Here is a 12,672-nt window from a genome sequence, read left to right on the forward strand (position 1 = left end):
GACCCTGAAATTCAGAGGGAGGGAGGGGACGACCCTGAAATTCGGAGGGAGGGAACGACCCTGGAACTGGGAGGGAGGGAGGGGGGGACAACCCTGGAACTGGGAGAGAGGAGGGGGGGCCCCTGGCACACACTCTCATTCTCACACACACACTGTCTCTCTCACAGACACACTTGCACCCAGTCTCACTCTCTCTCTCTCTGTCACACACACACACTCGCACATTCACTTTCTCTCTATCACAGAGTCACTGTCACACACACTGTCTCAAACATACACACTCCAAGGAAAAGCTTGCTAGCGCCCGTTTCATTTGTGTCAGAAACGGGCCTTTTTTTACTAGTGATTATATATTTAACTCTTTTTATTAAAGTATAAAAAGGAACAATGTGCTGTGTAACTGTTGTTTATAAATCCCTCTACCTTTCCAACCGCAACAATAGCCGACTTCTACTACCCCAAGGAATCCTAATCCACCCAGTTAAAATGTCCAGGGGTACAAAATACAACCCATTCAGTATTCCCTAGTGGGGGAGAAATATGCCTTATGAAGGACTGTTATGATTTTTTAAATCTGTGGATGAATAAGTCGTCACCAACAATCTCAGGATTCAGTCTAGCTGTCCTGTCTTCCACAGTCCCTCCTGCAATAGAGAATGTCTTCTCAAAAGATGTGTTGATAGCAGGAATGTAGAGGATCCCCATGCAAATTTTGCCAGTTGTGGCCAGCACTTTTGCATGATTTCCAAAAAATGAAAGCATCATCGCCTGCATCACTCGAACATAAATAACTGTCCAATTAATTAACAGCCTTCAAAGTAGAAAATGACATTGGACAAAGTTTATCCCCATCCTCATGGGCTCTGTCCCCATCCCCGTGTCATTCTCTGTTCTATAACAAATGTGTGTGAATTTTGGAGTGCCCACAAAACGCCCATTTCCCCACCCATAACTACGCTCCTTTTTGGCTGCACACATTAGAATTTAGGCATAGTGCATTACAGAATACGCTTAGCAAGTTGTGTGTGTGTGTAAATTCTAATTATTGCTCATTAGTGCTCTTTCTCGTTAAGACCTGTTATGAACGCCAATTAGCTTGTTAAGCCAATTAAGTTATGCATGTTGTTATAGAATACGCCTAGATTTTGGCACAAAATACTAAACGTGATATATAGAATCCAGGGGATAATATATATGACAGAAATGTCTCCCTTTCCTGGATTGTTGAGGGATTTCAAAGGGATGTTTGGAGGAAATATGGTACACAGGGTGGGACTCCTAGCATATTGCACCTAACAAGTAAATAATATGCACCTAGCAAGAGATCTTAATACATGGGGTTGATTAAACTATGTATTGGTTACGGAATGTCTGTTTCCCAAGGTGGTATCCGTTGGCTATATCAGATCTTGCAATGGTTAACATCTGCTTTAGATTTAATAGGGTAGAACGCTCTCCTGTCTGGAAGACGGCTGATGGAAGACAGAAGTTTTCAGAAATTTCTATTTAAAAAAAAAAGGAGGGAAGAGCATGCAAGACATAATCAACAACATGTAGAGATCCCTAGGCTGTTTGGAGAAATATGAAGACAATGATGAGAGAGGAAATTTTATCATACTGAGTATAAAAAATATTTGACTAAACAGATCCTTTCTTTCCATAGAGAGCTGAAAAAAGTACAAAGGGATTAACAGCAGCAAACTGGGAGAAATGTTCAATTACAAAATATTTAAGGGCTCCTTTTACGAAGCAGCCCTGCCAAACAGCGTGCGCTGAATGCAAAGAAGCCCATACTTGGACCCCTCTGCAGTCTCAACACCTTGCATGACCTCCTTCCCTGTCAATCCCTTTTCAATACTATCAGCAGGGAAGGTAAAAAAAGGCCTGGTTAGCAGCAGTGTCTTCAACTAGTGACTTGAGTGGGAGGCAACACCCATGTATGCTGATGTTTGATAGTGACTACTGGACGCGATCCCCTGACGAAGCCTTAGTGAAATGGGCGTCTGTTGGGATCCACCTGCTACAGATAAGTGTCACTATGGGATATGGGTTATGTGTAGCTGCTTTATTCCCTGAAAAAAATTCTTTAGACTAAATATAGATTTTGTATATGATAATCTGCATAAAAGCAGTCAGTGGCAGGAAGGAGGGGTTTTTTTTGACCCGTGATTGATACATCCCTTAAAAATAGTTATCCCAGGCAGCATACGAGATGAGGGTGGGGTAAGGGGGACATAGAGGAGGGAGGGTGTTCAGTCGGGATTTATATTTGAGCTGGGTTGGTCCCAGGAGATCAGAAGGAACACTGTCTCCTGGGTAATTTTCCTTGGGGAACAAGGTATGATTTCCTCTAGGTTTCGCAATGGCTTGGGGGGAGGGGAAGGGGGAATGGGCATGGGAATAGGGACCGGGGTTCTTTCACTGTTAGTAAGGAAATGATGATGGGACAGTATTATTCTTGCTTTATAAATGTTGACATATTCGTGTTTGATACTGCCACTACTCTATGAGTTTGTAACATATTTTTGCATTGGTTATTTCACCTCATCAATAAAAAAAAAATCATTACAACTAAAAAATAGTTATCCCAACCCGTGATTCACTGGGTGGATAAAAATTCTTTGCGACTTCTGAGATCTTTTTCCTACTGCTATGAGATAATTGATTTCTAGATTGAACGATTTTGTTGTGTGAATGTTGTTTTTTAATTCACTCTTGATTGTAGTTCAGCTAGACAGGGCCAGAGACATAGCCCTCCCCCCTCCCCCCTCCCCCGTTGCTATGTAAAAAAAAATACATATAAGAGTGCTTATCAAACTGAGGACCCTGTGTACTAAGCTGCGCTGTAGGCGCACTAATGTTTTTAGCGTACACTAACATTAGACACCCATAGGAATATATGGGTGCCTCTAGGGTTAGCGCGAGCTAAAAACGCTAGTGTGCCTTATTAAACAGGGCCCTTAGTTTTGAAATCAAGTGAGAAGCAGTCTTGCAGATGGGCAGTAATGATGTGTTTTTCATGCTTCACTCATAGTTATTTTGAAAGCATGGTCTTGCTGCTTCACTTTGTGGACATGTGGTTTTGCAAGTGCTTCCCCTCCTGTCCCCACCCCAACATTGTAGGCGGCTGCAACAAACAAACGTAGGATTTTGTAACCTTTAAGATTTGTTCTTTGCATCCCGCATATATTCCGCTGCAGTAGACCACATGGCTTAGTTCCATTGATTGTATCATAATAATTGTATCCATAATTAGCTACAACACTCCACCACTCCTCCCTTATTCTGACTGTCTTCTGTTATAACTGCTTGACTATATCGCCTTGCTATCTTTGTAACACCAATTGTATCTTTTGTACCCTGAAATGGCGATGCCATATCAGGTCTTTGTAAGCCACATTGAGCCTGCAAATAGGTGGGAAAATGTGGGATACAAGTGCAATAAATAAATCATGTTGCAAAATATTCCCCTCGGGAAGAATTGTTTCACACGTTTGAGTTTCCACATTGTGTGAAACATTTTCTTTGTTGTGGTTGTGGCTTGGCTCTCAAGTGTTAAGTTGCGGTAAATAGTAATGACGAGGATTTTCAGGCTGTCTGAGATGGGAGGGGAGTAGTCTGGGGTATTAATAGTTGTGGGGTGGGCAGCGCTGCATTGGGATGAGAGAATGAGACAGTGTGTTTTTTCTTTATTGAGTTTTAGTTTGAATGCCATTGCCCAGGAGTCAATGATGTTCAAGCTGATCTTGATCTCTGTGATTTCTGATGGTTTAGATTTGAAAGGTATGTGTATTGTGACATCGTCTGCATATAGAAAAGGGTTAAGGACTTGGCTAGTGGGGTCTTCATTAGGTTGAAGAGGATGGGTGATAGTGGTGATCCTTGTGGTACTCCGCAATCTGCTTTCCACGGTGATGAGATGTTTGCGTTTTACTTTACTTGATATGTTCTTGTAGTTAAGAAACTCTTGATCCAGTTAAGTATGTTTCCTCCAATCCCAAACTTATCTAGTAATCTTATTAGTATATTATGGTCTACCATATTGAATGCACTAGACATGTCGAATTGGAGGAGGAGAGTGTTTTTGCCTATTGCTATTTCCTGCTTGAATTTGGCTAGGAGAGTGACTAGTACTGTTTCTGTACTGTGGAGGGGTCGGAAACCAGACCGCGATTCGTGTAGTATGAAGAATTTGTTTATGTATTCTGTAAGTTGTTTGGCTACCATGCTTTCTATTAGTTTGGTTGTCTGTGGGATGGATGCTACTGGACGGTAGTTAGTGATTTCGTTTGTTTTTTTCTTGGTATCTTTTGGTATTGATGTGAGTAAGATATTGCCTTTTTCCTTAGGGAAGACCTTGTTGAAGCATGTAGTTTAAGTGGGATGTGAGGTCTACTATGAAATGGTCTAGGGCTGATTTCATTAGATAGTTGGGACCAGTGGCATAGGAAGGGGGGGGGGGGGACAGTGGGGCGGTCGCCCCGGGTGCACGCTGCTGAAGGGGGGGGGGGGTGTCAGCTCCGCTGGTTCCCTGCTCTCTCTGCCCCGGAACAGGTTACTTCCTGTTCCGGGGCAGAGAGAGCAGGGAACCAGCGGAGCCGACGCAGCGCCCAGCGACGTGCACTTGCCCTCCCGCCCGTCCCTCGCCTTCTATGCCAGTAAGAATGCGCTCGGGGGGGTGCACGCACCGAGGGGGGTGCGCAGCGGCGACCCGCCCCGGGTGTCAGCCGCCCTTGCTACGGCACTGGTTGGGACAGGTATCAAGTTTGCACTGGGTGGTGGAGAACCTACTGACCGCCTGGGCAACTCCATCGACAGTTAGGTGAAGTTTAACCAAGTTCGGTCAGCCGTGTATTCTCCTGGGTTTGGGTCTAGCTCATTAAGGAAGCTTTCAATGTCAGTGTTATTCTGAGATAGTGTACTGCGTAGATGGAATGTCTGTATTCAATGTAGTGACCGAGTTAATGTCTAGGAGCTTGTCCAAAAGTTTGTATAACTTGTTCATGTTTTTGTAATCTGTCCCTCTTTGAGTTTTGTAGTATGATCTTTTGGTCTGTCTTATCGCGTATTTGTATTTTCTTTGTGATTGTTTCCACGTGGTTAGTGTATGTTCGTTTTTGTTTTTTTCTCTATGCACGTTCAAGTTTCCTGGATTGTGTCTTTAGCTGTTTCAGTTCGTCGTTGAACCATGGGGTTGTGTTGTGCTTTCGTGAGGTTTTAGTTCGTAATGGTGCTATATCATTTAGTACACACATGCATCTTTTTTCCCATCCCACGAGGTAATATGTGGAGTTCGTTTGTGCTGACCATTCATTGTTGTTTATCAATTGCCAGAATGATTTTGTGTCTATTTGACCTCTAGTGCTGTAGGATGTATTTGGTGTAATCCTTTCTTCTGCCATTGTAGGGATAAGTTTAATTTGTAGTGATCAGTCCAAGGTGTTTCTGTCCGTTTAAGATCTGTTATGGCTAAGTTCTCGTCTGTTGAGAATTTGTGTGAGAGTAGGTCGAGTGTGTGTCCTTTGACGTGGGTTGCTTGGATATGAGGCCATTTAAGGTCCCATAAATGGAGGAATTCCTTACATTCCCGTGCACTTGTTGAGTTTGGGCCTTCTAGGTGAAGGTTAATGTCTCCTAATACTAGTACATCACAGTGACTGAAAAAATGGCGGCCAGGACTGCTGTGGGAAGTTGCGGATGCCATTGTGGAATTGGGACTGGCCAGAGCAGCATCCTCCTGTTCAGGCCATTCCCAATTCCAAAATGGTGGCTGCTGCGGAAAGTCATGGCTGCCATTTTTTTCATTGAGGAAGGGGGCAGAAGCAATTTGGGATGTCCTGCCCTGAAGACACCACTACACCACCAGGGCCTTTTCAAGGTATGCCTAAGGTGGGCGGAGTGGTGGGCAGCTGGGTGGGGGGAGACTGGATTGCGGCAGTGGGGAACAGGACTACAGTTTGGGGTTTCTCCCAAAAATGCACAGACATTTTCGGCGGAGTGGAGGAGTGGCCTAATGGTTAGTGCAGTGGGCTTTGATCCAGGTAACCTGGATTCGATTCCCACTGCAGCTCCTTGTGACCTTGGGCAAGTCACTTAACCCTCCATTGTCCCAGGTACAGAATCTTAGATTGTGAGCCCTCTAGGGACAGAGAAAGTAACGTGCATATAATGTGTACAGCACTGTGTACATTAGTAGTGCTATAGAAATGATTAGTAGTAGTAGTAATTGGAAACCCAAACCTGGATTTTGGGTCGATTTCAGTGCCGAAGCTCAGATTGTCATCCTCTAGACCACAGCACCTGGCAAGAGCCATACATGTGCTGAACTTTACACTAAATTCTGAGCGTTCCTACCTCAATCATGAGCGTTCCTACCTCAATCCTGCTCGTTGACAGAAGAACTATCTTACAGATTAATTTTTTTACACACTGTGTAGAATGCCTCCTGTTGAACATTCAGCATAGCACCATCCTTCAGGACAGCAGTGTTCCTTTATATGCAAAATTTCCCCTTCCTACCCTACGTTTTTGAGTAAACTTGGACAATCAGTGATGCTCAGTCTGTTTCTTGCTCCCCCTCAGATCAGCTGGACCCAACCTTCGCCCCATTGGTGAACTTCAGCTGTGGAGTCTTGGCTGGTGTTTGCGCATCAGTTACAACACAGCCTGCTGATGTCATCAAGACACACATGCAGTTGGCACCCGAGAAGCATCAGTGGACAGGCCAAGCTGTGGCTTTCATCTTTAAGGTACATCTGAAGTTGAATATAGTCTCTGAATGCTTCCTTCTCAAATGTTCCTTAACAGCCTTGAGGTAAGCCTCTCATTTCAGCCATGACAGATATGAATAATCTCTTCCGCAAGGCTCATCCTTGGAGCATTTTGCTACCTCTAGTATGTCTGTATCACAGGCAGTCTAGGAAATGTAATCTCAGGTGAGGAAATGGAAAACATTAAGGGTATATGGAGCTGTAATAGTTTACTGAGAGAGAAGTCTATCAGACACTAACTGACACTGGGTAGAATAAAGGGCTTGTTATAAGTAAACCCAACCTAATAATATGTGTTTGCCAAGAAAAAGACATCCTTGTACACTAAAGCAGTAGCAGTCTGTAATCTCATCTGTCTGCCACCATGCAAGAGTTTTTCCTTCTTTTACTTCTTTTTTTAACCTATAACTTATAGTATTTACTCTTTCCAAAAATACTAGGACTAGGGAGCACGCAAAGAAGCTACTAAGTAATACATTTAAAATGAATCGGAGAAAATATTTCTTCACTCAACGAGTCATTAAACTCTGGAATTCATTGCCAGAGAATGTGGCAAAAGTAGTTAGCTTAGCAGGGTTTAAAAAAAGGTTTTAATAATTTCATAAAAGAAAAGTCTATAAGCCATTATTAAGATGGAATTAGGAAAATTCGCTGCATATTCTAGGATAAGCAGTATAAAATCTGTTTTACTGTTCTGGGATCTTGCCAGGTACTTGTGACCTGGATTGGACACTGTTGGAAGCAGGATACTCGGTTTGATGGACCTTCTGTCTGTCCCAGTATGGCAGTGCTTATGATATAAAGATTGATGACTGAAACTTAATGATTGAAGGTTTTTGTAGCCACAGACTTGATAGCATCTATCCTGCTGATAACTAAACTAATGGAAGGCGTAGCGACGAAACAAATCACAAACTACCTAAACAAACACACAATTCTTCACGAGTCTCAATCAGGATTCCGGTCGAACCACAGCACTGAAACAGTACTAGTGACTTTAATGAATAAATTCAAACAAACAATTGCAATGGGCAACAACATACTCCTCTTACAATTCGACATGTCCAGTGCCTTCGATATGGTCAACCATGGAATACTACTACATATCCTAGAATTCTTTGGAGTGGGAGGTAACGTTCTTAACTGGCTTAGAGGATTCCTGATCTCAAGATCATACCAAGTAACATCTAATGAGAATATATCCACCCCATGGAAACCCGAATGCGGAGTTCCCCACGGATCCCCCCTTTCACCAACCCTCTTTAACCTAATGATGATACCCCTAGCCAAGCTACTAGCCAATCAGAACCTCAACCCATACATATGCGCAGATGATGTCACGATCTACATCCCGTTCAAACATGATCTTAAGGAAATCTCCAACGAGATCAACCAAAGCCTCCAAATAGTGCACTCCTGGGCGGATGCATTTCAATGAAAACTCAACGCAGAAAAAACCCAATGTCTTATACTCACCTCCCAATACAACACAAACAAATTCACCACGATAACCACACCAAATGTTTCCCTATCCGTCTCAAACACACTGAAAATTCTCGGAGTCACCATTGATCGAAACCTCGCACTTGAAAACCACGTGAAGAAGACAACTAAGAAGATGTTTCACGCCATGTGGAAACTTAAAAGAGTAAAACCTTTCTTCCCTAGATCCATCTTTTGCAATCTGGTACAATCAATGGTACTAAGCCACCTGGACTACTGCAACGCACTATACGTTGGCTGCAAAGAACAGACTATCAAGAAACTTCAAACAGCCCAGAACACCGCAGCCAGACTCATATTCGGAGAAACAAAATATGAAAGTGCAAAACCCCTAAGAAAGAAACTGCACTGGCTCCCACTCAAAGAAAGAAGCACGTTCAAGATATGCACGATTGTTCATAAAATCATTTATGGAGACGCCCCGACCTACATGCTAGACCTCGTCGACATACCTCCTAGAAATGCTAAAAGATCTGCCCGCACATTTCTTAATCTACATTTCCCCAGCTGTAAAGGATTAAAATACAAACTAACACATGCGACCAGCTTTTCATACATGAGCACACAACTGTGGAATGCACTACCAACAAAACTGAAAATAATTAACGAAATAACTAACTTTCGCAAATCTCTAAAAACCTATCTCTTCAACAAGGCCTACCACGAGAATCCATAACTTAACTATTACACTTCACCACCCCAACCAAACTCTAAACGACGTCTTTCTTTCAAGGTTGGCCCAGTCCTTCTCTGTCATCCTTGATCTCTTTGTAATACCAGTTGTATCTCTGACCCTGTAATGGCGATGCCATAGCAGATCTTTGTAAGCCATATTGAGCCTGCAAATAGGTGGGAAAATGTGGGATACAAGTGCAATAAATAAATAAATAAAATAGTTGTAGGGTTTTGGGTTTTTTTTTTTTTTTTTTCAAAAGACCACTGATCTAATAAGATACAACCACTTAAATGTTTTTGTTCAAGGTGGTTGATTGTGAAGATATTTTTTCCTCCTTTTCACTTGTGTGACTTTTTTGATTTTGACTTTCATAGGGGTCACTTAGATTAGCATTTGTGATTCTGTATCTCTGCACATGTTTTGTATTTGGACAGAAAGTTATAGACTCAAAATACTTCAGGATATCAAAGAAAAACAAACAAAAAGTCAGCTGTTCACATTTTCAATTGGAAGCATAGTGATATGGAAGGACAAACAATGCAGAGTGCTCAACAAGGAATTTGGTTTCCCAGTATGTAAACAGATCTAAAAGTGGTTACAAGGGTTGCCAAATAACTCTTCAGCATAAATCTCACTAATGCTAATTGCACCTGAATTCTTGTTGAATTGGGCTGATTTTATATCATGTGGAGGTGGAATTGGCTTGCTTCAAATGATACAGTGCCTTATAAGTCTTCACATCCTTGTGTGTTTTTCACATGCTGCTAACATAAGTCATGTGGAATCGGACCAAGATCCATCAAACCCAACAAACTGTATCTGATAGTGGATAGATTGGGTCACATGCACTTACAAAAAGTATATTTCTTATAGCTCATTTCCAAAGATAAATGGATTAAAATACATTGGCTGGATCTAAACAGGAGGTAGCCCAAACTTGCCAGGAATTAAATGGATAGGAGGAAAGTCTTATCAAGAGCCCAAGACTGATTATAGCTCTGGATGTAGATAGGAATGGATTGTATAGAATAAACTTCTGGTGATATCTGTTGATGGCCTTCCTTTCATGCAATGGTTCCCAAATCTGTCCTGGGGGAACCCCAGCCAGTCAGATTTTCTAAATATGCATGAGAGAGATCTGCATGCAGTGGAAGCAGTGCATGCAAATCAGTCTCTCAAATATTAATTGCAGATATCCAGAAAACCTGACTGTTTGGGGTTCCCCCAGGACAGGTTTGAGAACTACTGCTGTAAATTAAATCCAACAAACGTATAACACTTTTTTTTCCAACATATTAATATTAATGAACAATATTGGATGAATACAGGTTGCAATCTAATGTTCATCTCTTTTTTTATGTATTATTGTGAGAATTGTGTTGGAAAGATTGTCACTAGAAATTAGGTTCTTTAAATGATTCTAGCAAACTTAAGGTGATTAGACAGACTTCTAATCAAAGTTTATTTAGAGCTTATCTCAGAGGAAAGAGAGCCCATTATTTTTCTGATCCTTAAATTGCAAAAGAGAGGCAGTGAACATGTCAGTTACAAGGTGCGGTAACCGTTACTAAAATGAGCTGCACTTCAGCTCAGAGCATGTATCTTCAAGAGTGTAAAGAATAAAAATGTCTAATGAATACAGAGCTAATGACTGCTCTGGGCATTCATCAAACCTGCAAACAATCTTTGATCCTGCTTACAAAAAGATTGTGCTTTCCAAAGCCTCACAACTCTAGCCGATAATGCACCAGACTTATTTCCATGCTTGTAGTACTGTTGGCTTCTTAAAGGCAGGGGATATCTCCGTCCTCTGTGGGAGCATCTCACTGGATTAATTATTAGAGCACAGCATGAAAATGGGAGACACCTTGTAGACTACTTAAATTGGAATACATGGAATGGAATATACAAAGCTAGTTCTGGTTATTAGGGCTAAGAGATCCCTACTTCATGGTCTGATATAAAACTTGTGCCCCAAGTAATCAGAAATATTGCTTTACAGCCACATGTGTGCAAGAGTTATCCCTGAGTCTGTTGGGCTTCTCTGTAATGTCTTATCTTGAACTCATGATAGGAAATTTCTGCTGTGTTAGACCCCAGGCAGAACTGTGTCTGCTGATAAGCAGAGGGCAGGGTCCATTAACGCATCCCTTTCTAACTGCACAAACCCTGTCTCATTCAAGTGTGCTGAGATGAATAAGTTTTTATGGATAGTTAGATAAAATAAAACTTCAAGTTTCTGCAGGGTAACTTAACTGGTAAGACTGATGTAGTAAAGTGTGATGGTTAGAAATGAGATATTTACTTTTAAATTAGCTACCTTCAAACTGACAAGAGTTAAGTCGCAGATGATATTTTATATCTCATGTTTTCACCATAGTAGTGAAAGATGGGAGGAAGAGACTGCAGAAGCTCAGTCTGACATTTATCAGTCATTGGACCTAGACCCTTTCACTGAGCAGTCTCATCACAAGTCGGATAAACCTCCCACCTTTCTAACTGCAATTGTTTACATTTTATCTATTTTATCAAAAACTTTTATTTATCACCAAATTTTTTCAAAGTTATTTTGTAAAATTTCCTTATAACTTATTTATATCATCAAGCTGGAAAATGGGAACTTAGCTTTCATAGGTTTGTGCTCATCAGCTCTATAGAGCACTACCATTTCATAAGTACATATACTTAAGTATTGCCACACTGGGACAGACCAAAGGTTCATCAAGCCCAGCATCCTGTTTCCAACAGTGGCCAATCCAGGTCACAAATACCTGGCAAGATCCCAAAAAAGTTCAATATATTTTATACTGCTTATCCCAGAAATAAGCAGTGGATTTTCCCCAAGTCATTTTAATAATGGTCTATGGACTTTTCCTTTCTCTGAGGACAAGCAGGCTGCGTGTTCTCACAACTGGGTGATGTCCACGGCAGCCCCCTCCCCCCCAAACGGAAATCTTCCTAGCAGCAAAGCTTGCTAGAGCCTTCGAGCGCGCGCAGCCGCGGCCCTCTTCCCACCCATCACACGAGAGTCCTGATAGTTCTTTTCTTTCCGCAGTAAGAGAGAGACTGCCTGCGGTCTTTCTCTGTGTGCCCCTGAAAAGAGCCTTCGTTACGCGGTCTTTCATTTTTCTTTTAGTTTTTTGCTCTGTGGAGCTGTTTCTTAAAAAAAAAAAAAAGAATATACTTATTTTCTTAGTGTTTTCCCTTCTAAGTTTCCTTTCGTTCCCGTCGCGGCCCTCTTAGGGCACACGTACATGTTTTTTGTGCCCTTCTTTTGGCACCATCAAGAACTTTGACTTCGCGGAGCGGTGACGTCACACTGCAAGATGGCGGCGTGAGCAAAGAGCTCTGCATGCCCAGCGAGAAATAACACATTCTTAAACAACAGCGGTGATTTATTCTCCCCAGGTTACCTTCATAAAAGCGTCGGAAGCCTTGGCGAGTGCACTCATGGCCGGCAAAGAGTCATCTGGGCCGCGCAAAACTTTAAAAGCTTTCTCCTACCAGCCGCAGTCGGAGGGAGGCAAGATGGCGGCTGGGCTGAGATCGGCGCAGGCCGCAGGCGCTACCCGGGAGGCTGATAAGAGTGGAATGGCGGGAGACGTGGACCTCTCGGTGAGCGATTTCCATGCCCTCCTCATGGAGATTCGAGAGGAAGTGAAAGGCGGGCGCGAAGACATCACAAAACTAGCTGCAGATCTTTGCGGCGAAATAGCAGATATG

At 42.4% G+C, this 12,672-nt stretch overlaps 1 protein-coding gene across 5 annotated transcripts in view; it reads left to right on the forward strand.

Moving 5' to 3' along the window:
• SLC25A38 (solute carrier family 25 member 38) overlaps nucleotides 1–12,672 on the forward strand; it is an 85,789-nt gene that overhangs the window by 60,040 nt on the left and 13,077 nt on the right. For all 5 annotated transcript variants that reach the window (XM_030206906.1, XM_030206914.1, XM_030206880.1 and 2 more), the window contains exon 6: nucleotides 6,583–6,749. In XM_030206906.1, coding sequence (XP_030062766.1) covers nucleotides 6,583–6,749 — 167 coding nt within the window. The remainder of the gene's footprint in view (nucleotides 1–6,582; nucleotides 6,750–12,672) is intronic.

Source organism: Microcaecilia unicolor, chromosome 1 (assembly GCF_901765095.1).
Source record: "Microcaecilia unicolor chromosome 1, aMicUni1.1, whole genome shotgun sequence".
Classification (NCBI taxonomy): domain Eukaryota; kingdom Metazoa; phylum Chordata; class Amphibia; order Gymnophiona; family Siphonopidae; genus Microcaecilia; species Microcaecilia unicolor.